Source organism: Haliotis rufescens, unplaced genomic scaffold (genome assembly GCF_023055435.1).
Source record: "Haliotis rufescens isolate VD_foot unplaced genomic scaffold, xgHalRufe1.0.p SCAF_3, whole genome shotgun sequence".
NCBI classification, from domain to species: Eukaryota; Metazoa; Mollusca; class Gastropoda; order Lepetellida; family Haliotidae; genus Haliotis; species Haliotis rufescens.
The window spans coordinates 44304534-44329257 of NW_025964001.1; the positions used below are offsets into that span (position 1 = coordinate 44304534).

Below are 24724 nucleotides of genomic sequence, written 5' to 3' on the forward strand. Positions count from 1 at the left end.
GGCAACTCTTATCTACTCGTCACTATACTGTTGGAATATAAGTGTGTGGACTGAACATAAAACGTATTAACATTTCAGATTCAGAGTTATTCCTACAGTGTTGTCTCTGCACGGCTCCACTTTGGTGAACAAAGCACAAGTAAAATCACAATGTTACCTTCAATGGCAAGTGTGCAGAGTTGTATGTAGTGGTAGGCAGTGTGCGGGGCACAAGAACAGTCTTAAGAGTGCAACTAAATCTGAAAATAGGACGACCCCTTCTCAAGTTATCTCCATCCAACATCAAGACAGGTGCTGCAAGAGGAAAACAAACAATTTTCAACATTAATGTTACAAACACCGGTGAAGCAACAGCTAGAGATGTCAATATTCAAATCCCCAGTGGATTACTTTTGAAAGTGGCAGCCATATCTAAGCTACTTTCTTCTTCCTCTGAGAGGATGGATCTAGAACCAGGAGAAACAGCGACAGTGGTTTTGGTCTACACTGTGCCCTTGGACAGACAGCTAGGTGAAACGGATGGTAGCTTGCTGATCACCTCTAACGACACTTCGTCTACGCTGACATTTACATTCTATATAACTTCTGATGACCGCCATGACATTCAGGTGCTTGTGGAGGATGAGTACACCTACTTTGCAGCCGATAAACCACTGTTAGCTGAGGCCGTGGTGACACTGACACAGCCACGGAGAATGTTTAGCAAGACTTTCATCACAAATGAAACAGGTATCATTCATTATGTAGTGTAGTGAAGAATAACTCAAGTTTGTATCTCACTGAACATATTACTAAAACTTTGATTTTCATTCGTTAAAGAAACACTCTGAAAAGTGAAACCACATGTATTAAAGGATTATAGATTTTAACTATAATCTTATTGTGTTTACACTATTCATTGCCCCTTGTCGTGGATCGAGAGACACAAATATTGATGACTTAATTAGGTTTTTTTAATTTACACACTACATGTTATCATAAAAAGTGAGGTAAAATGTAACCATGGTTAAAACGAGATTTCTTTTTTGTAATAAATGCCGTATTCCTGTGTTTTATGATGTCACCCTATGTTAATACTTTTAAAGTCACAACTTTCCTTACCCATATGTGATGACAATAGGTGTATGTATGTAACTCACATTTGTATATTGATACTTCTAAAAGTGACTGTTGCTATCATTTACAATTTAACCTTTTATCCAAAGGCATTTTAAACTTCGATGGGATCCATGCAGACCGGTATACACTGCAAGTTGAAGCAGCCAACCACACATCAAAGTCTGTCATCATCGTTGTGGACGGCAGTACCTCGACATACAGAGTCTTTTTACAACGTACAGCAGTAACATACACGTGGTCTGTCACAAAGACAACCTTCGAGGACAAGTACACCATTACACTAGAGTCAACATTTGAAACAAGGGTACATGCATATACAGTATCAATCATCTCAAAATCAAGACTGGTACCAATATTTTGCTTCATGATCAAATAACAGAACGTGCAGATCGTATATGTATTTTAATACACGTGAACTAACATATTGCTTCATGACCAAATAACAGAACGTGCAGATCGTATATGTATTTTAATACACGTGAACTAACATATTGCTTCATGACCAAATAACAGAACGTGCAGATCGTATATGTATTTTGATACACGTGAACCAACATATTGCTTCGTGATCAAACAGCAGAACGTGCAGTATGTACTTTAGAGTCTCATAACGTAAATGCAAAGTCCATGAGCTATTTGACCCTTGAAGATTCCGGGGTAGAATAGGTCTTCAGAAACCCATGCTTGCCGTAAAAGGTCACTATGCTTGTCGTAAAAGGCGACTAACGGGATCGGGTGGTCAGGCTCGCTGACTTGGTTGATGCATGTCATCAATCCCAATTGCGTGGATTGATGCTCATGATCTTAATCACTGGATTGTCTGGTCCAGACTCGATTATTTACAGACCGATGTCATATTGCTGAGTGCGGCGTTAAACAACAAACCAACCAACCAACCAACCATGAGCTATTTGTAAACTTGCTGGTGTCTGTTGTCACCCTAGGACCTGCTTATGTCAACTTCATTCCGTGCGAAAAAGGACGGTTAACGAGAATGGTGTTCACTCTGACCAACCATGGCTTTATCCGTGCAGACAATGTGAGGTTTTCACTACCAAACCATCCAACTTAACGCTTTGTGCAGGTAAATACTGATAGGATTAAAATATATTATATTATCTATAAAATGTTATTATAAGAAGAGCATGCACATGCATTATGGTATAACTTGTTATATATGTTTACAACACACGAGATAGAGTGAGTTGCTCTGAACGGAATGTCACACTGAACGGAATGTCAGTTATATGAATACTTGTCAGCTTAGTTTGGGAGGACAGCTCAATGTTTGTTTGTTTATTTTGGGTCGTTGTTTAACGTAAAGCTCGAAGTGATATAGATCTTAGACATTAACCACGTTTGTAAATCCCTCGAGCCGGACAGGAGCTTAAAGACAAAGAATCATAAGCAGGCCAATATTGGATTCGAACCAACGATCATGTCATCCTCGCATGCCTAAGGGACGCAACTCTGCACTGCAAATTCCGGCGCTTTTGACAGCTGGGTCACCCGTGTCCCGTTTATTTTAGGACGCTCTGAACATGATCACTGATATTTGAAACAATATGTCTGTCAAGAAATACTTAAAATAATAGTTTTGCAATAAGTCCTCGCAATGAAATACTTTGGTCAGAGATAAATCTTTTAAAACTATCTCCTTTTTGGAACAATAACAGATTGAGAGGGAAGTGAGGAAATACATAATGTGGGAACTCGGACACGGGACCCCGCTTCCCCACTGCTTCCCCACTGCCCCCCAAAAGTTTGAAAATTTGTAATCGTTTAACATTATGTTATTGGTCATTTAGAAACTCTGTTCGTTGACATCTTTTTCACCCCTTTTGGCATCTCAAATCTTTTGAGAAACTACGTTCTGTACATATTCCAGGTTGTCGACCCGCTCGGAAATTTGGATGCGAACACGAGCATAATTGTCCCTATCGATGTGCTGCCTAGGAAGATAATCAAACGTTCTTCATCAACAGTTTGTGGTTTTACCCTGCTTTTTGACTATTTTTGTGGATCAGTAAAAACAAATAGTGCATTCGTGGGATTAACATGTGACTGATTTAGTGGAAGGATTCGCAGTGTAGGAGGACTATTGTCTAGATCTGGAGGTAATGTTATGAATGAATGAGTTTGAGTGTGGTGTCAATTTGATGCTGGAGCATAGTCCGAAGTAATATATGCTTTAATGTTTACCAGCTTGTTGTAACCCCTGAGCAAGGGCATTGCGCTGACAAAGCAAAAAACGTTACCAGAAATCGAATGGCTTTCTGACATGACTTTGGCACCCGGGTCTTGTAATTGTGTAAAAAAAAATAATCAATTTTCTTTTTCCTGTGTTCTTGGTAATACTATGAAGTCGCTTCAGTTTTCATATTTCTTTCTATCTGCGATCACGCTTTCATTCACTGGCATATTCATGCTAAAAAAAACAATGAATCAACGCTATGTTATATGTTTATGCTTTTTAGAAGGAGGTGGTTTCCGTCTTCGTGGGCACCAATGTACCCTGTGATTGTTTAAAAGCGTTGATCTTCGACTACATTAAACCACTTCTTCGACTCCCTCTTGAGCTGATACCAGGAGTCGGGTGTTTACTGGATCTTCATGACATTTCTAAAATCAACAAGTCATCATCTGCAGTCTGTTGTCACAACATTTGCAAGTTTTGCCCTAGATTGTGGATTTGGGCTTTCGTGCCCTGTCTGTCCCTTTCTTTTTAAATATCTCAAGGAAGTATCCATACACGATGTTTCCTGGTAAGAATAGGCTCCCAGGAATATATGCTTGTCGTGAAAGACGACTGTGGATTGGTTGGTCCATCTCGATGTAACCAAGCTGCACGGGGCGTTGCTCATGATATCAATTACTGGTTTGTCTGGTCCAGACACGCATGATTACAGGCCGCCATCGTATATAGATCTGATATTGCTGACAGTGACGAAAGACAAGTGACAGAGACGAGAAGGCCGGTGACAGAGAGTGGAATTTCCCCCCTAGCCTAATTTCCCCCCGGAAAAAGGGCTATATAGCCAAATTTCTCCCGGAAAAGGGGCTATATAGCCAAATTTCCCCCGGAAAACTGGCTATATAGCTATACTTCCCACGGAAAGCACACTATATGGCAATATTTCCCACCCGGAATATACACTATATAGCCAATTTTCCACTTTGGAGTCAGATTTCCCCCATGATTAAATATATGTCTATTATCAAAAGTACCTAGATGTACAGTTGGCTGATGGAGGAATTTACAAGAGAAACCATGATTAAAATCTTGTGTTTTTTTTGCTCCATACATTCTTAATTTTAATAAATAGAGGCTAGTTCATTTCGACAGCGAGATATGGCGGATCTGTCACTCGACAGATCAGATCAGCTTTTTGGCACTGACGAAATGATATGTTTTATTTATTATATATTTATTTAGTAGGGTATGTGTTGTTTTTGTTTTTTTATTTTGTTGTTGTGTATTTGAGGTAAATCAACGAATCGCTATATTTACAACGTATATAGCGCATATATCTGTGCGTGCTCATGGCGTTTCTTGCCCCGATCAGAGGTCCGTATATTTTGCATTCCAGAACTTCCCAGCTACATGTGAAATATGCAACCAAAGCTGCCTGTCAGGCGCTATAAGATTACCCATTCACATTACCATTACCATATTAACTCCTTGGTACCCATTTACTGTTTGTGGACAGAGGCATGCATGAACAAGGTCACTTGCCAAAGGTGACGCCGCAAGTTTTTCAACTCGTGTTTCAGTGGAAGATATATACGTGAGTACTGTTTCCGTCATCTGTTCATTCACCAAGTGATGAGCGGATTCTGTTTAGTGCCCAGGGTTGTGAACTGCAGGCTATGCTTGCGACAACACTTTTAGGACCTGTACTAATGTCAGCCCTTAGGTTAAATAACTAAAATAACTACAGTGGCTAGCAAAATCTCAGGATGCAAATTCAACAGTCTGGACTCTCTTTACAATCAACGTGTTTTACAGCTTGCAAATAGAATTTTAGACCAACCAAATCACTTTTTATACCCTTGTTATGACGTTTTACCATCTGGAAGAAGATATCGTGTACCTTGTTTTAAATCAAATAGAGCCAAATCTTCATTTGTTCCCGTTAGTATTTTATTTTTAAATGATGAACCAAGTCAACCTGTCTCTTAATCATTGTTTAATTCGTATGTGCTAGTGTTAATTCATATTTTATCTTCTTTAATAGTGCATATTTTGTTGCTTTATGTTATGCATGTATGTTCTGTGTGTATGTTTGTATGTATGGAGTGCTATGTAAGTTTGCATGGAGTGCTATGTATGAGTGCAGATATATGTGTTGGTCTGAAATTGTATTGTTCGTAATGAGTGTATGTATACTCTTTTCACTTCAAATATAATCCAAATTCCCCTCGGTGTAATAAAGCTTTATTCTAAATAACACTAACGGGGTTCGAACATGGGACCTCTTGCTCTTCAGTATAATAAAGGCGAAAGTGAAATTTTCAGCACCATTAAAACCATAACATTGGTGAACAGAATAACTATGTTAAAAGAATTTTATTCATTTTACTGAATACTAATGGAGTTGGAGTTCAAGCTGGTCTATTGCGCCAGAAACACAGGACAAAACTTTGTCCAGAAATTCTAAAATATAACTGTCTTCCACTGTTTTGGTGTTTGTTGATTCCAACACACCCTTAATCACTGCATTGTAGAAAATCACTGACGTGAAGTATTTACTAGTATCCAGCAACAGTTCATAAATAAGTTCTCTGGCATGAATAACAAGTGGCAAGTCGGAATCGTCTATGTTTTCAACACTAAACTTGTTATACAGGATTCCTAAAAGCTTGTTTTCAATTGAGACACGTTTAACTCCAATTTCTTTGTCAAATAAGGCATGCAAGAAGTTCGCTTTTGCCATTGCTGTTTGATCAATGTTTGTTAAATGGTGCAGTAGGTTATGTTTTTTAATACTGCATTGAAAAATCTGAGGGATATGGGGAAATTCTGCTATATAGCCATACTTCCCCTTTGTGTTAAGGGGGAAAATCTGACACTAAAGCGGAAATATGGCTATGTAGTCATTTTCCCCCGGGGGAAATTTAGCTATATAGCCCCCTTTCCGGGGGGAATTTAGGCTAGTGGGGAAATCCCACTCTCTGACACCGGCTGTCGTTAAACGTTGCTTAATTATCGCTTGAACTAAAACATATTTCTGATATAGACAACGATATGTCCAAAACATGACAACCCAGATACACAATCCGTTTCCTTCATAACATTCTAAAACTCACCAACGATGATTTAGCATAAGAGTGACCTTAATTCAGTCGCTCAGTATTGCATGCACAAAAAGTATACATAAGTGTTTCAATCATTTATTTCAGTACATATAGGTGAATTTCAAAATATAGATTTACGAAAAGGAACAAGCTTTCTTGGTACAAGTACAAGTAGAGCAATATCTGTGTAAAGGAGGTCAATCATAACAATCGTTGTCTCTTGGTACTAGTAACCACCAACATAGAGAAACAGATTACCCTATCCTTATTGTAAGACAAGACTTAAATGGAATTGCAATCAGGCTCTGTGACTTGATTTCATTGATCGTTGCTCCTGCTACTGGTTTGGCTGGTTCGCCATGATACAGCTGGAAAATGGTTTGCTGCTCCCTCTGTTCCCCAACGTAAGACTGTATTGTTTGTGGTTTCGTTCAAGCTGCCTGGATGCACTCTCCCGAAATTGTGGAGGTAGTGGACGAAGGCGGCGGGAGGTCAACTCCGAGCTTGTCCTTGAAGTGAACTTTGTTGATGTTTCAGTTGATATATTCGGTAATCTCAGTGTGTGAGTTATCTCAAGATGTTTGTTTATATGATATCTCCATTTAGACGTTTGGTAATCTGTTGATTATGTCTTTAGATATTTAGTAATTTTAGCATGCAAGTAATGGCAAGATCTCTCTTGATGTCTAAGTTGATTTACGGTAGATTCTTATATTGGCTCTGGTATTGGTATTTCATATCATCATAAATGTGATCATATATTCCAGTGTTGACATTAAAGGCGAGTGGAAACAGGCCTTCTTTAAAGGAGTTTCAGAAAACAGCCCGTCTCAATACCTCCTGGATTCCAGTGAGGTTGACATCATATTACTTTTGGTGCTTGAAGACGATCAAGCTATTTTAAATACATTTCTACAACGATGGAACAACACATTTTCTTCGTGGATAGACGGAAGATCAGGTCCGCCACAATCAAATGTTATGTCACTGAAAGATGTGAGGACCCTTGGAGACACCTTCATTGAAAATACAAGGACCGTTAAAGAGGTAGGTACACTTCATTTGTACATTCCTACCAGCTATTCGTTTTTGATACAAAAACTATCTGTAATATAGCTTTACAATTTCAATGTAACTTTTCTTGGCATCTCACAGAGAAATCGCAATTGTAACTCTGATGGTACATAACTATATAATGTCGTAAGGTATGTTTTTTAGAGGAATAAGATTTTAAATAAGATATATCAATTCGATTCCATGGTAAACTTAAATAATTGTGTCCATCAGATCTCTTAGACACTATATAGCGCATTTGCTGAAGGTTCGCTGTTTGTCAATATAATTAAAATCAGATCTTTTACTTTGATACAATACCTCTCTGCATGCTGAGAGGACGACATCTCCATCGAAAGTAGTGACAGGTGATCTCTGAACTATATCTTTGACCGCACAATCTAAATGCAGATTGCGTTGCTTCTTGACTCAAGCAGATGTCACCATTCTAAAACAATTCCGCTTCATTAAGTTTCCTTACTATGTTGATTCGGAAAGTCCTATTTTAACAAACGACAACCAACACCAAACAAATAGTCCTCTGATGGTACTCCCTTTTGTGGCTGTAATTGGTATGGCGCTCAGAAACGAGCTGGTATATTATATATCCTCAAGATAATGGCGCGACTTGTATTGTTTAAATTCGGAAAAAATCGTTTCTGAGACACAGAACTCTGTTGTGTTGGTCTGAATAAAAGGTTAGATGCATTGATGCCCGATCTGCTGATCAGAAACTCTGGAGGTGTCGTCGGACCTTCTCCCAATTGAGGCGGCGTATTGGAGTCACATATATGTGTTTTAATGAGTCGGGTTTCTGTCTTAAATTAACAACAGGATGTAGTTTCGTTTTATTGTGTTTCCTTGTATTGCTGAAGTTCTCGATGTCCCAGATGGGTACATCTTTAATGGTTTGCCAAGTTGAACCTGATACAGCTTGATCATTACTGAACATAGCGTACATGTCAATAACGCCATGATACACGTGTGTACTTTTCTTGTATTGTTTCAGAGAGGATTTTCAAGTGTTTTCCATTATTTTGGTTACTCAATGACCGAATGCCAGAACAGTGTCCAAGGGGTGAGTAAACAAAATGCATCAGGAGAAACAACATTATAAGTTATCAAGTGCAATTCTTTAATTAATATATATTCTATTTGCCTGGGCTCCCGTAGTGCCACTACACCAACAGATTGAGACAATGTCTGACTAATATAGTCTGTACCCTCTAGTTTATCATTAAGTTAATCATTAGCAGAGCACACAACTTTCTCAGTATGTCTCTACTCAACTTTATATAACACATTGTTGCGTTATCTGTGAGTATATTACTTGTAGTTTCGAATCCCGTTTACATAAAAAATACAGTAAACTACGTTTACAACGAACACGCTTATAACGAACTGACGGATGTAACGAACTTTATTTTGGTCTCTGCCATTTGCTGTATATATGCTGTATACGTGTATATGTTTTTTTTAAAATAGCAAACAACGATTATAACGAACTACAATTTGTGGTCCATTTGAGTTCGTTATAACCTTAGTTTACTGTATTTCACTACGACTCACTACGTATACGTATGAGTATTCAGTTGTTCGAGGACATGTTGTAAATGGATTGACACAGTTCAGTTAGTTTGTCATTATTTAAGCACAGGAAGTTACATCAGCATCCGACACCATAGTTCGTTTCCGGAGCCTAACTTAAAAACCGTGAAAGATTTTCCTTTCACACTTGCTACATGTATTAATCAGGGGCTGAAGTTGTTCCTTTTGTTCTTTGAGAACTTTTAAAAACAGTTTTCATGGAAACAAGTTTGACTTAGCTGAAATAGAAACTTTCATGAGACGTTTCACATACAAGGACCAAGTTGTAAACTGGTGCCTTTTGCTATTTAAGGATAATTGATTTTATATCTTTTCCGTTTCCATGGCAACAAGTTTGACTTTAACTAATATTCATATTGGTGTGTACCTGACATAGAAATACAAAGTTCCGAATCCCAATTCCATTGCATAGTTTTGATAGCTCAATAACTACTCTTGTATACAGGCAGACACATTAGAAAGAAATTCTCTCATCAAGTTGGACTTGATAGTCAGATGTAACAGTAACAATCAGATGATTTGTTTGTTCCGGGGGACTATTGTTAAACATTTTTCTCATTGGATATCTGTTGTATTTGTCGTTCTTAAGGCAAAACCAGAAGGAGGAATTTGTGCCAAAGTGCGAAAACGGATTACACAGAACCTTGTCTTGACCAGGGATGCTTTCCAGGCTCGATTAGAAATAGAAAATGGCGAAGAAGGATCTCTGGAAAAAATTGACGTGGACATTTTCATAACCAGAACAGGGGGAAACGGAGCCCTTGAAAATAACCTTTTCTCTATTGGTAAGATTACGTGAAGTCAGTTTTGTAAATCTTATGTTTAGAGTACAACATGGTTTAGGTAATAACATTAAAAGCTTCTTAAAGGCGAATAAGGGAAGTAATACTCTTCCAGCTCATTGTCAAATAAATCAAGTTGGTAATAACGGTAGTTTGCAAATATTCATTGATGTTGTTTTGTTTCACATTGTCATTGGGCGATTGTGCTTGTCTTTTCAAAACAGGTCAGCCAAAGTTAGAGGGGATCAGTGACGTGTCTGGAACTGGAACATTAGCCACCGGGGTCAAGGGTTCAGCTGACTGGTTCATTGTAGCTTACACAGGTGCAGCTGTGGATGAGGATGTCAACTATGATGTTGGAGGAACTCTGTCATATTTTGTAGATGATAAGGAATTCAACGTCCCCCTTCTACCAGACACAATAACGCCAAATCCAAGTCTAACACTTGCCTACTTCCATGAAAAGTATGTGCAAGGCGATGACCCTATGACGACCCAAGTGGAACCCGTGGTTCCGTTCCCCCTTGCAGTAATGGTAACTAATAAGGGTAACGGGATTGCACGACAGGTAAAAATATCCTCTGGGCAACCAGAAATCATAGAAAATGAAAAAGGATTGCTTGTGTCGTTTAAAATCACCAGGGCACAACTAGGGATGGAATCCATTCAACCATCACTAACTGTTGACTTTGGTGACATCGTCAGCCACGAGACCAAAACAGCTCGATGGTGGATGACGTCAACACTTAAGGGCAGGTTTTACAACTATTCGGCCACATTTGAAAATATAAATCCACTGGGTGATCCCCAGCTGTCTGTGTTTGATTCTATATCTTACCATGACATGATTCATCAGGTTAGAATTGATAGCATAGGTGCAGATGGCTTGGATGATTTTCTTGTCAATGACGTTGTTGACAAGGACAATCTCCCCGACAGACTCTATGACAGCTCTAATGGGTTTTATTCATATCCAGTAGATTCTGTATCAGCAATTGGATTTTCTAAAACAAAGGAGGAGTTCGGAGGTAGGAAGAAATATATGTATGTTGAGATCTTGGTTCAACAAGTAAATGAGTCGTGGGTATATGTTCGGGTCATCAATAACACAACGCGAGATTTGTCATCAGAATCACTGCCTAAAGTTACTAAAGATGTTGGTAAGAATATACTTATTCCTCAGAATTCCTGGCTTACTTCTTATTATAAGAACAAATTTTACTTCCATCTGTTTGACAACTATACTAGCCACATAAAGAAACTGTGCACGGAGAAAATATATTCTGGATTGAAATACAACACAGCAAGAACAAAATGATGCAGACGCTGTAGCAGCTGAATGGTCGGACCATAAGAAAATGTCAATGGGACCTGAACAACATCTGTTACGATGACGTCAGAAGATCAAAATGGAGTAAAGGGTCAAACGACAAAGTCACACAGTCAATAACGGGTATGACCACCATGTGCGTGAATCACAGCAGTGCATCGGCGACGCATGGAGTCAACCAAATGGGCATGGAAGGCCTGGGGAATGGCCTGCCATATCCTCCTCAAATCCTGTGCCAAGTCACGGACGTTATCTGGAGGATGTGGAAGACGACGCAGACGGCGCTCCATTTCATCCCACACATGCTCTATTGGGGAGAGATCTGGAGAAATTGCAGGCCATGGCAGTAACATGACATTGTTATGGTGAAGGAAATCCATTGCGACCCTAGCCGTGTGAGGACGAGCGTTGTCCTGTTGAAATGTCAATCCCGGGCCATGACGTTGCAGGAAAGGAATGACCACAGGCCTCAGAATCTGATCTCTGTAGCCAACACCGGTGAGACTGCCCTGAACAACCACCAAAGGGGTTCGGTGCCGTGCTGTTATCCCACCCCAAATCATCACAGAGCCACCTCCAAAACGATTCCTCTCCACAATACAGTTGCGTGCATAACGTTCTCCCAAACGCCGGTAGACACGTTGGCGCCCGTCACTGTGGGAAATGTTGAACCTCGATTCATCTGTAAAGACAACATTTCTCCACCATATTCGAGGTTGGCGAACATGATTTCGACACCATCTTAGACGGTTGACTCGATGACGGTGTGTCAGGATAGGACGTATGGCAGGGCGTCGTGGTCGAATCCCGTACTGACGTAAACGATTCCTGACAGTGTTGGGATGGATACGGCGCAGTCCAGGAATTGTCTGGGACTGCCGTTTGGAACCTGTGTCGGAGATGTATAACTCGAATCCATCTGTCCTGTCTTGGCGTCGTTACTCGGGGACGTCCTGAACGTGGGTGGTCGGCAACGTCATTTGTGTTCTGATAACGCCTCACCAATGCCGATTTCGTGTTACGATGGCATTGGAAATGTGTTGCCACCTGTTGTTGCCTCATTCCCGCTCGGATCATTCCATTGGCTTCATGACGCTGTGCAGCTGTCAATCTTGGCATGATTTGCTTGTGTCTGCGCCTGAGAAGTTTTGAATTTAGAATGACCACAGATCATGCTTTCCAAAGTGACAGCGAATTTTGATTTGCACATGCTGTGTACAGCTGCACAGGATGCACGTGCAGTAACACATTGCACGTCCATTGGCCCCCATCAATGACGTCATATCGCATGGCACGTGCATGAGCGTTTGAATGTCTCCAATAATTGCTGTGTTCAAACCTATCTTTCATATATGGACGGTGTGCCCTTATATCTATATTTTATCCGTGCACAGTGTCTTTATGTGGCTAGTATATAACCACCAGTCTGTTTATAATGCTGTATTTGGTCCGAAAAATACATATCCACCAGTATTTCAAAATATACCACACACTTTAGAAATATCTCCCCGTGAGCAAAACAGTGATGTCCTGACCGCGAAAGCAACAGATCTAGACATGAATAATGTATCATACACCATTGAAACGGTAAAGCATTTTCTGTCGATGGGCAATCCGGGGTTGTTAGAAATTTAGTGCCTCTAATAGACGGGCACAGCTTCAACATCACAATTCTTGCATTCGACAACGGTATTACTATAAATTCAGCAAGTACGAACATAACCATAACAGTATCTACATTAGATTCTACAGAGAGCACACCTTCTATTACCATGACTAAAGATATAACATCGAAAACAGCTTCTACTACGCCATCAGCCTGTGTTTCTAACGACACAAGAGGCCTAACTTCTGCTTCACCCACACGCATTTCTCGTGAAGAAACATCATCATTATCAACATCAACACCATTCACTACTGGCACAAACATTGCTTCCACACCAGACTCACCTGTGGCAGGGCGTGGTGTGATTCCTGCCGCCATGTCCTTGTTACTTTTTCAGTTCCAATTTAATTGTTAACTCCATGTTGTCATTCCATGAACGTTTTGTTTTGCATCAATGTTTCTAGAAATATGGGGATCGAACCCAAGGCAACATGAAAGCCTTCAAAAACAAATTAGATTTAGAAGTATTTGTTCATCGCAATGTAAAATGTATCGATATTGATTGGGTACATATAGAGATTATCAAGCTGTCATTATTTCAGTTTATTCCAATCTGTCATACGACAGCTAATAGTTGGAGCAGTTCTTCTATTCTCTGCTGAGATGGGAACTGTTTAGTGTGTGATGACTTTGTACATAAACATGTTTACATTAACATACTACGTTTATAACATGTCGCGGTCGGTGATTTTGAAAATTGTTATTATTTTTTCGGGGTACATTTTGTCTTTTATGTTCTTAATTAGATGTGGAGTATCTGTGTAGTATTTATTCTGTGGGCACATGCATAGGTATAAAACCGAGTATGACTTTATTTTAACGCTTAAGTTGACAGAAGCGCGCAGAAATAACATCACAACCACAGAGATGTAGAACGGTTGACGTTGAAAGGTATCGAACAATCTGTGCAGTATGAACTGGGTACATGTGGGTACTAATGGGCTATAAAATCATAGGATCTCCGTTCCGACATATGCTGAAACGCCCTCGTAACGTTCACACGCGACGTCATCACGCTGAAGGTCCACAGCGGTGTAATTTGATCATGTAAATACTACTTGGGTAGGACATTGTTTTACTCGTATTCATATATATTAACTTGTTTGTTGGTGGATAGTTTCATTCGTGTTTGATTTACAAACGTAGTTACAGTTTCACGTATCAATGTCATTGTGTGATTTAACCCACATTTACAGCTGAAAGGTCCTTCCGTGTCTTGGTTTTTCATTATTCAAATATCCATAACCATGTTATTTGATACTGAAACATGTTTCAGTATGTATTTTATGTTGCACATCTCATAATGTATGATGTGACGTTGGATTTAGCATTGAGACAAGATACTTTTCAGCTTCAGCTGCAAAACCAGTTAATTTCTTATAACTAAAACTGACCTAGCAACCATGTTATCTCTGTGTTATCTCCTTTTCTCAACAGCCTGAAACATAACTTCTATTGCTTGAAGCAATTTCTGGGATATTATTTTCCATAAAATCGCAGTACCCATCCTCCTCCCGGCCCGAATACCAAATGGTCCGTCCCTGACAGATAACAACATGGACAAACGCTGTTAACAAGCATATATGAATTTGTTCTAGTGCACTATACCATCGACAGGGTGTAAGTAAAGGTAGGGGCATCATTACAATATCCCTTGATTTCAACCATATCAGTCATCAGTTGATATAGGAAATGAAAGCAGGATAGATTGTGGTTGAAGAAGTTTATTTTTCCGAGTGGTCATAATAGATGTTGGTTTAAGTTATGAATGAGTGTTATTGCTTCATTTGCCTGAACTGGATTTAATAAACGATTTGATTTACCTTGCTAGTCATGTATAAAATGTCACACATTTAACAACTTGTGCTTGTGTCAATATTTCTTTTTCTGAAGTGCAGTGTCCTCCATTTACTGTTTCACCCGTGTTCATTCATGAAGTACTTACAATTATGAATTATCTTGTACTCGTGCAAATGAAAACACGAAAAACAAAACATTGGTTCATTTCATAACTTGACATTAAACAGTAATTACCCACTATAGAGAGACAGGATCATCTCGCCAGCCATAGAGACATCTATTACAGGGGCCATACAAGCTGAATTCGATCTATCTAGAATACTTGACCACAAACTTAGAGCATATTACTTCCGCATTCCCTCCAGCCCCTAACCAAGGTGATATCATAACGTTTCTAAATAAATATTTATGGTATTGTTTGTGTTTGTTGCTAACGCTGCACTCAGTAATATTTCAGCTACATGACGAGGATCTGTAAATAATCGAATCTGGACCAGACAATCCAGTGATGGACATCATGAGCATCGATTACGCAACTGGGACACGATGGCATGCATCAACCAAGTCAGCGAGCTTGACCACCCGATCCCGTTAATCGCCCCATACGGCAAGCATAGTCACCTCTTATGGCAAGCATGGGTTGCTTCATGGTAAAAAAGAAAACCTGACAACTGCAAACCCAAATATAGACATGGGATAAGATTCCATCAGGTGTAAATAAATTGCAGAGACACATTTCTCCCGGGGAAATGAATGCACGTTGTAAGCGACCAGGCTTTTATATGTAGGACAAACTAATTCTCATTGTCTGATTTGTAATATCACTGAACAGTAGGAAAACAGTACACAAGATGCATAAGACAAGACACGCATGCGTCAAATCAGTGTTCGTTTTATCCTTACGTTAGCAAGAGGCAGGTGTCTTAACTGGTACTGAACTCCGGCCAGTGCCTATAATGGTATGCATATTTATAGTGTAAACATCTAAGACAGCAACACCAAATATAATATAGTGCCGTTCGAAGTCTTTTATTGCAACCAATATTTAGTCAAGTGGAGAGTTAGCTGTTTGAAATTGTCGTCTGGTACATTATTGAGACCATTTCTGGATTCAAATCAAAAGATTTGCCGATCGCCGTCAAAAACGTAATTTTAGAAATTTAAAGTATTTTGTGCATTTATTCGACGTTATGTACAGTTAGGATCCATTGAAATACTCTACACCTCCACATGGACGTGTGAGAAAGGTGACACTCGACGCATTACACGACATCGTCCACTTTTAAGGTTGGTTAAGTGGAACAGAACGAACAGAGATTCGGGACATCTTGGAAAATTTATCTTTGGAATACATTAGGATTCTTTATGGGACAGTCGCAGCTCTCTATGTGACGATTTGGCCATCTATATGAGACATTTTATCTATATGAAGGATTGAGTTAGATTTTACGCCGCTGTGAACAGTATTCCAGTCACATCAAGGCGTTTCCCTGTAAAACAGATGTCGTCTATACGTGAAAGATATGATATCTATACAATGTATATAGAACATTTTTATATAAATGAGACTTGTTTTCTATCTAAATTGGGTGTCTTATTTACTAGTATTTGATACGTATATTGTTCACATTATACAGCAGCAAGTTAATGTTAACGCCACACTATTCCAGCTATATGACGGCGGTCTGTGAAAAACGAGTCAGGACCAGACAATCCAGTGATTGACATCATAGGTGAGGTGAAATTTGGTTTAACGTCGCGTCCAAGATTATTGCACTTATATAGCGACGTGCATGCACGTGTGCGTGTGTGGCTGCTTGTACTAGACCGGACTGATGCCGATTTATAGTGCTAGCCCACGGAGATACCATGCCGCAGTTTAACATGAATACCCCACTCAGACACAGTATACTGACTCCGAGCCGACCAGTCCTTGCTTTAACCCCTTAATGCCGAGCGCCAGATCTAGACGATTGACATCTTAAGCATCGACCCACGGAATTGGGATACGATAATAACACAAGTACATGTGGAGACAACACCAAGTAAACTTGCCTGAATATAATGTCTACCACAATCGTTCTTGAATATCACAGTCTTAATATAAATTATCAAAGCTTGACAATGTAGATTTATGATTATATAACCATTCGAAATGTCAAAGTATATACTTAAAAAGTCTTTGAATATGATTCATGTGATATGGATGTCATGGTTGATGACGATGATCACGTGGACGATAACGACTTCGATGTAGATGAGGGAGATGAAATCGGTCGTGTTGATGTTGATGTTGTGATGACGTTGTCAATGATGTTGTGGCTCTACCTTTTGTCGCGAGTTCTTGCCGACGATGTAATTAAGTGGACAGAGGCGGTGAAGATGGTTAAACACGATTTATTATCTGTGAAAGATATAAATGGCATCACTATCATTTGATGTTCAGTCGAGGGAGCAAGAAGGTCTTCTCTCGGCTGTGGTGTGACAAAAACTCCAGAAAATACAAGAATTTAGCATATAATAATTTGATATTGTAATATATTGCTAAAATACAGTATTTTAATACAATTACGTTGAATAGAATAGCTAAATACAATATTCGAACGCTGTTACTTTATATACATTGAATGTACAATGGGTGCTTTTGGCGGCACACGTTAGGTGTGACGTCACAACATTAAAAAGTAGCATTTTAATGATATTTTATGTAAAACTATAAATAAAATAATTATATACATGATAGAAATGAAACTGAAACATACCTTTCACTCATAATCTTACTTACGGGATGGTGCCTTAACCTAGTGTTTGAATTGGTAATCGTGTGCAACGCGATGCCTTTGACCGAGTAGGATATTCACAATTGATTACATTTTTTATTTAGATTTAGATCTACGATCGCGTTACCTATTCTATTGACTAGCTCAGCATGAAGAAAGCAGATATAAGAGGATGCATACCTGTAAAAGATATAAATGGCGTCAATATCAATTGATGTTCAGTCGAGGGAGCAAGAAGGTCTTCCCTCGGCTGTGGCGTGACAAAAAGGGACATTTGAAAGTTTCAACGTCACCTCTAGGTTTGCGCACAAGATACTGCTGGATAAGACAATCGGGATTAGGAGTGAGAGATGAAGCGTACGTAAAAGGAAATAGCTATAAAATACCGTTATACATACATACGTACATGGACCAGCGATGGCCTCAGATATTAATCAAAACACGAGATGAGAAAATATTCAAGAATACCCTACAATCACAGATGGACGAACTCATCAACTCATCAAAATTCGAATCCGCTTCAAACTGACCCTAGACAGTGAAATATCAACGAATCAGCCAGTGATACTTTAACTGTTTAACTTTTTGACTTATTGATTTGTGAAAGACTTATGTTTTTCTTGACATTTAGTGATTTCATCGTCATGATGTACCTTCGTGTGATGGGTGGAACCCTGTTGTGTAATTGTTGAAATTTTAGTACTACATTGTTGAACAGTGATCCTGTTCATGAGAATGTTTATTGTAATCTTCATTCACTCGAAAACAATGCATCCAATGATGATGGTGATGAAGATTATGATATGATATGATACTCAATTACCAATTATTGGTCTAATTCATAATTTGGGACAATGTTTAACTAGTGTTTGTGTATACAACATCTGTGGACAATAGTGTCATTGCAAACAAAAGTAGCGATTGTACATGTCATGTTGGGGTCTTTTTTAGACAGGGTTGATTATTTTTGTGTTGACTGAACGACCAATGGATACTAAATTTTGGTGACGATGTCAATATCCAATGTTGGGTGTTAAATGCTAAACAAACATCATTGTCACTGTTCACAAAAAGTGTAAAAAAAATGAGTATAATAACGAAGGTGTATGTTATCTTCCTGATAACTGACTGGGTGCGTTATCCTCTTGATAACTAAGTGTATCATATTCATGTTAATTAAGGTGTATTCTGTTGTCATGTACCATATAATTAAGTCCAGGTTGTTATGTTCCGGATCGTTCTAATTTTTCATTGTATAAGTAAAATGTTGTTCTTTATCAGGAATTGTGCAGTCACCCAGCAATCGTTAAGTCAGCTCTTATGATTTCAACTTGTATTAATTTTGTCACTTACATGGAACAAGGACATTTTTAAATGTAAGTATTTATCTCACACTATGAGGATTATGCTAACGTTGCATTTTTTTTTAAGACTTACGATATCAAACATCTAAAAGTTGATACATGCTTGCGTGTTTAGACATTATATATTTGTGATGTTTCAGTTCGCTATTGCACATGGTGTGGTTGTAATCTTGTTTACCTCCTTTTCTTAAGTAGTCGTAATGGGAATAGTCGTCACGGAATAGTCATCATGGGAGTGAACTGTCAAGCAATGCACGTTTTCAGATTTAATTGAGGTTTATGATTTTACATTGATAATATGGAAATTCAACTCAGTGTATTTTCGCTTATGCAAATTATGTTCTATCAATTAGTAAGCACGCGTATATTGTTGAGTCTATCAAACAGTCTTCTTTGAAGATAATATTGTTCTTGTAGGCTACATCTCTGGCTCCATTCCTTGCAACGTCTGAATTGCCGTTCCAGATTGCAGTCATCTCACCGTTCCTTAAGTTCAAATGACCAGTGCGGCTTGCTGTGGGAATTATTTTTTCTGTTGACATCTGAAGAACGTACCCTCTTCTTATGGCTTCAGTTTTATCCAAAGCATCCATAACCAGCAAAGCAAACTGATTGTAGGCTTGATTGACTTATTGTATTACATCAACACTGTGTTGTTTCCTGTCAATAGCATTATTAAAGCGCATATATTTCTCGATACTTTTTTCTATATTTCATAAATTAACCTTAACAGAGGAATTCGTTATATTGGCAAGTTGCGGGCAGAGACCATATAATAGATATATAATATATAATATAGACTATTATGTGGTCTCGTTCCTATCGCCGCTAGTCAAGTGCAGCTGCAGTCACTTAACAAGCATAACGGGGAGCGTTAAATTGCGTAACCACAGATTACCACAGATTACCGGGTCAGCGCGCACCGGACGTACGTGACAAGTCCGCAAACATCAATTTCGGCACCACTCTTTCTTCTTTCTTAAATGCAATGGTCAAACGCTAAAGAGTAATCCCTTCCCAGTAGGCATATAGGATTTTATATCGAGATAGACATTTTCTCAGGTATACCTACAAAAGCAGATATTTTTTTATTTATTTAAAACTATGAGCCTGATTTTTTGTGAAGAAAAACACATTGCAACAATGTATTTTTTGTGGCAAGTTCTTTTTTTCGAGTAAGGGTATAATTTATTTTTTTCGAAAAAATGCCTGCCCGTATCTGTTCGAGATTGCAGATCATCTTTCACCATACCAGTTTCTTCGCCGAAATTACTCGTAATTAAATTTATTCGTAATTATCACCTCCATCTCACTTAGTCTGGTATCAACTTACGGTTTGAGTTGACCGAGAGCATGTAAGATGCATCGAATATTGTACTCAGAGCTGTTACCTTCAGCAGGTGTCCAATTGTTGTCAAGTTTCGGCTCGGCTCTCTCGTATTAAAGATCTCTGATCTTTTCATTTTGGTTTTTTCGAGCGCAGAATGTTAACAAGAAGATGAAGAAGCGAGACTTTCCCTGTGCATTTCACCATGCATGTAAATTTCCATTAATGTATACTTGGTAAACTACGGTAATGAAATTGATGACCGGTACTCCTTTGTACTCGTTTTATTTGCCTTGTACCTGGAACATTACATCCCGCGTGTACGCCCCTCCTGGTCCCTGGAGCGCCACCATGATTGTTCCACCTGCTCAGCAGATGTTGCGCTCACGGGCGAAACCGTCATCCTTGACATTGCCTCACTTGCAAGTGAATCAACTTTGTTAATCCCTGCAGCGTGCCATGTAAGGGAGGACAACCCGTGTCAGTTGTATGAATTAATTAAGACACGGACATCGTACCACAGAGCCATCTTTGTATTAAGGCGATAGCAACTTCTAATTGTGAACACGGACTTACGATTTGATAAGGTCCTGGTCTTCTCTCTGACCTAATTAATAATAAATGGGATCAATAGCTCAATGGATCTGTTCATGTTTTGTTAACGTTTTTGTGTCAACAGTGTAGGAAAACATCGCGTTTTGAGCGTTTTTATCAACAGATAAAGAAAATACAGAAAAGTAAATATTGCTATGTCGAAGATGTTATTTGTAAATATTTATCTTCGCAATTATCTTACACTGTAGCACGCTAGACTCAGAAAAAAATATCTTTGGGGTAATCTCTCCAACGAGGGATTAAACAGGGCACTGCCTTCTGTAAATATAAGTCGTTCTGAATGACACGTTTCATTATCAACTGGTTTCATAGGAACGTTGGGATACACGTGGCTGATGGTAAACGCCGCAAATTGCCTTAGGCGTGAAAGGAAACTGCGATCTTTGGAGTGATCATGTTTCTAGATTTGACCTTCGTTCGTAGGTTTCACCAGGTAAAGGCATTGCTTCACGTCGGACGTACCTCGCAGATAAAAGTGATATGCCGTGGTGTTACTAAATACTGTTCAAATATTATTGCCATCGGTTTCATGATCTTGAAATATTTACTAACTTTGACGTTGGCATCATTTCACTCAATGTATAGCCACTGTATAATCGCACAAATAAACATTAATATGTACACATTGAAACATATGTAACCTTAGGATCAAAGACGATTATATATTGTACCATATACTACTCAACGTTTGCTAAGTGTTAAATACAATTGTCGTACAAAATGAATGTTATAAATTTGTTATTCGTGTATTGAGACAATATGCTGTATTACAATGTGACACTTACACCACTTACATTCGGCTATTTCCGTCAAGCCTGGAAAAAAGACACTGGCCTAGTCAATCTTACATTCGGCTAGTTCCGACAAGCCTGGAAAAGGTTGTGCCAGCGCCCTCTGTTGGCAGATTGCACTTACTCTTATCTGACAGTCCACTGTAATTTAGGTCCATGACACTTTTTATCTCTTACCTGCCTAGGCTTCTTTGTCAATCTTTATTACCCATTATGTATAATAGCTTAGTCAGTGGGGACTCTCCTCACTGCGTAATCCTTTCCCAGTATCTCCTTAATCTGCTCCTGTTGAATCACAAGTTGTAATACATGTATGTTGGTTTAGTGTTTACTTCGTGAAACTGTATGAAACGTTTAACTTCATGTTGACCCAAAAGTAATGCATGCGATAGTTTGAATTTTATTATACACACCAGGAGACATAAACAGAACATCAAAAGTACCTCACCTGACAGATTCTTACATAAATTAACCGCCGCAAAACCAAATGAAAAAGGGGGAAGTTCAAAAGTTCAGTTAAGGATAAGAATCTTCAAAAATGACACAATTTATGGCTAATCTTTACTTTACTGTAATGGCGACGTTTCGGTTTTGATCCTTATACCGTTGTCATAAAAGCATAACAATGTTAATGCCTTAAGCTCTGAGACATAGTCCCCACACTCACCCCCTCCCAGAAAAACAAAATCAAATATTGATTGTGAAAATGATGAGATTATTTCATCAATCGAAGACTGCTTCTCACGATTTATAAATTATTTATGTGTTTTACACCGCTTTTAGCAATATTCCAGCACCATTTAACAGAAATGGGCTTCACAAATTGTAAACATTAGGATCGAACTCTTTAACCACTAGGGTACATCCCGCCGCCTAGGTACTTTTCACCTGGGTACGTTTACACCTACGGAGATGTGGTTCATTCTCAGCGAAAAAACAACTGACTTCAAAATATATCTCATGTAGATTGTATAATTTGGGGACCCGTGAAGATTCCGGGGTAGAATAGGTCTTCAGCAACCCATGCTTGCCGTAAAAGGCGACTATGCTTGTCGTAAAAGGCGACTTACAGGATTGGGTGGTCTGGCTCGCTGACTTGGTTGATGCATGTCATCCATCTCAATTGAGTGGATCGATGCTCATGATATCAATCACTGGATTGTCTGGTCCAGGCTCGATTATTTACAGACCGCCGTTATATAGCTGGAATATTGCAGAGTGCGGCGTTAAACAACAAACCAACCAACCAAATATAATTTGGGCGGATGAAAAGCTCGCAGAACTCTTTTAAACCCCCACACTTCAGGATTTTAACTTTTTATCCGACATTTGAACTTTCTACCTGTTCCCTACTTTAAATTATGTGACATTATGTTGTTGGAAGCAAGGAGTCACGTGATGACATCCGCACACTGAGCACGTCTCCCACAACTGATAAACAGGAAATGCTCTGTGTGATGTCTGGACTATAGTCACTTCCAGCTCAGCATAGAATCATAGTCAACGCTTGTTGTTCATAAACATGTTCACACAGATATGATTCCTTTTACAAATAATATGTTATAGAGCTATATATGCCAGGGTAGATTGCCTCTCTTTATCTTTAACCAGCATTTGAGCAGCTCTGTATCAATGAAGACAGAGTTGACCTTCATGGAGTTCGACGTCTTCATTCTCTCAATTCGACGTTTCGGTACAAGGTGCTAGTGCGATCACTTGTTTGATAAAGGTACTGTAAGTTGACATCCACATGAGTCAACCCCACACGTGAAGATTAGAATAGGTCTTTAGCAACCCATGAGAGGCGACAATATGCATGTAGCAAGAGGCGACTAACGAGATCGGATATGGTCAGGCTCGCTGACTTGCTTGTCATCGTATCCCAATTGCGTAGATCGATGCTCATGATGTCAATCACTGGGTTGTCTGGTCCTGACTCGATTAATTACAGACCGCCGTTAAACAACAAACAAACAAACAAACGAGTCTTCACACCCGTTGTTGTTGTGAGATATGTCCCCGAGTAGCTACCGTAGATCCTGTGCCCGTGACATGCCTGAGTAACTCCGGGCCTCCCTGTGCCTCACGCCTGGTGGCGGATGTTGTCCCGGCGTATGTAAGACGCAATTCCCAAATACCGAGACTCTTGCGACATACATAAGAAATGAAGCGGAGCCTAAAACTGCCATTGTGAAAGCGACAATGATGGGCGACCTGCTACTTGTACGGTTGCTGCTACTGATGCTTTCAACAACTGCCGGTATGTGCATCTTTTCTCAACATGTCCTTTGTTTACTGTTAGTTCGTGCTCACCGTCTGCGAGTTACTGTGACCTAGTGGGAGCAGTAGGTGAAGTGGTCTATTTATAGTGGCGTGTCGCCCCAGATAGATCCCAACTGTAGCTAGAAATGAAAGGTTGTGTACATTCCTGCATTATGATATGAACAGAGTGGGCGAGATTCCGTTGTGGGATGTAGGTCTTAAGATTGTCGTAAGAGTGGACACCGAGGATCGGTGACCTGTGAGTGTATGAGAGTGTGAGTATGTGAGAGAGAGTGAGCATGTGTGAGTGAGAGAGATAGAGAGAGAGAGTAGAATGAGAGTGTGAGAGAGAGAGAGAGAGAGATTGGAATTGACACAATACTGTACAAGCCGACAAGGTCTTATGAGTCACTTCTTGTTCTGCAAAATAAACATGCATACAGTCATACTGACATACATGCCAATGTACTCAAATGGATACAATGTTACATACATACAATGATTTATATATATACGATGGTACATACAGACTGACAAGAATACGCAAATGCATAGTTACAAAGACACACACATACATAAACACGCACATATACATACAAAAACACGCACAAACAGATTGGACCAAACTAAGTTATTTACCTATCACCGTGACATACATGTAGCTACAACATACATACTTTAGCTGTATGCGGCGTTAAACAACATCCACTCAATCACTATGGTATGAAAAGTGGTGAAAGTATTTATTAAATATATATTTTTGTATTCTTCATTTGTGTGTTGTTATGCACATCGTTGTTAATGACTTGTGGAAAATATTCATATTGGATCCAGAGCCTGTGTTAAGTTTTCTTTCAGTTATTTTTCATTTTGTAATGTCATTAACATTGGTATACATCCGGTGATTACACGGTTTGGTTTTTAACTGA

At 39.2% G+C, this 24724-nt stretch overlaps 1 protein-coding gene across 1 annotated transcript; it reads left to right on the top strand.

Moving 5' to 3' along the window:
* The first annotated feature begins 440 nt into the window (after positions 1-440).
* LOC125384389 lies at positions 441-18746 on the top strand. Its single transcript, XM_048403438.1, has 8 exons — positions 441-729; positions 1206-1386; positions 6854-6979; positions 7185-7464; positions 8480-8548; positions 9668-9863; positions 10085-11107; positions 18718-18746. Exons 1-8 carry the CDS (start codon positions 441-443, stop codon positions 18744-18746), a joined length of 2193 nt encoding a protein of 730 aa, XP_048259395.1.
* Positions 18747-24724: the final 5978 nt, after the last annotated feature.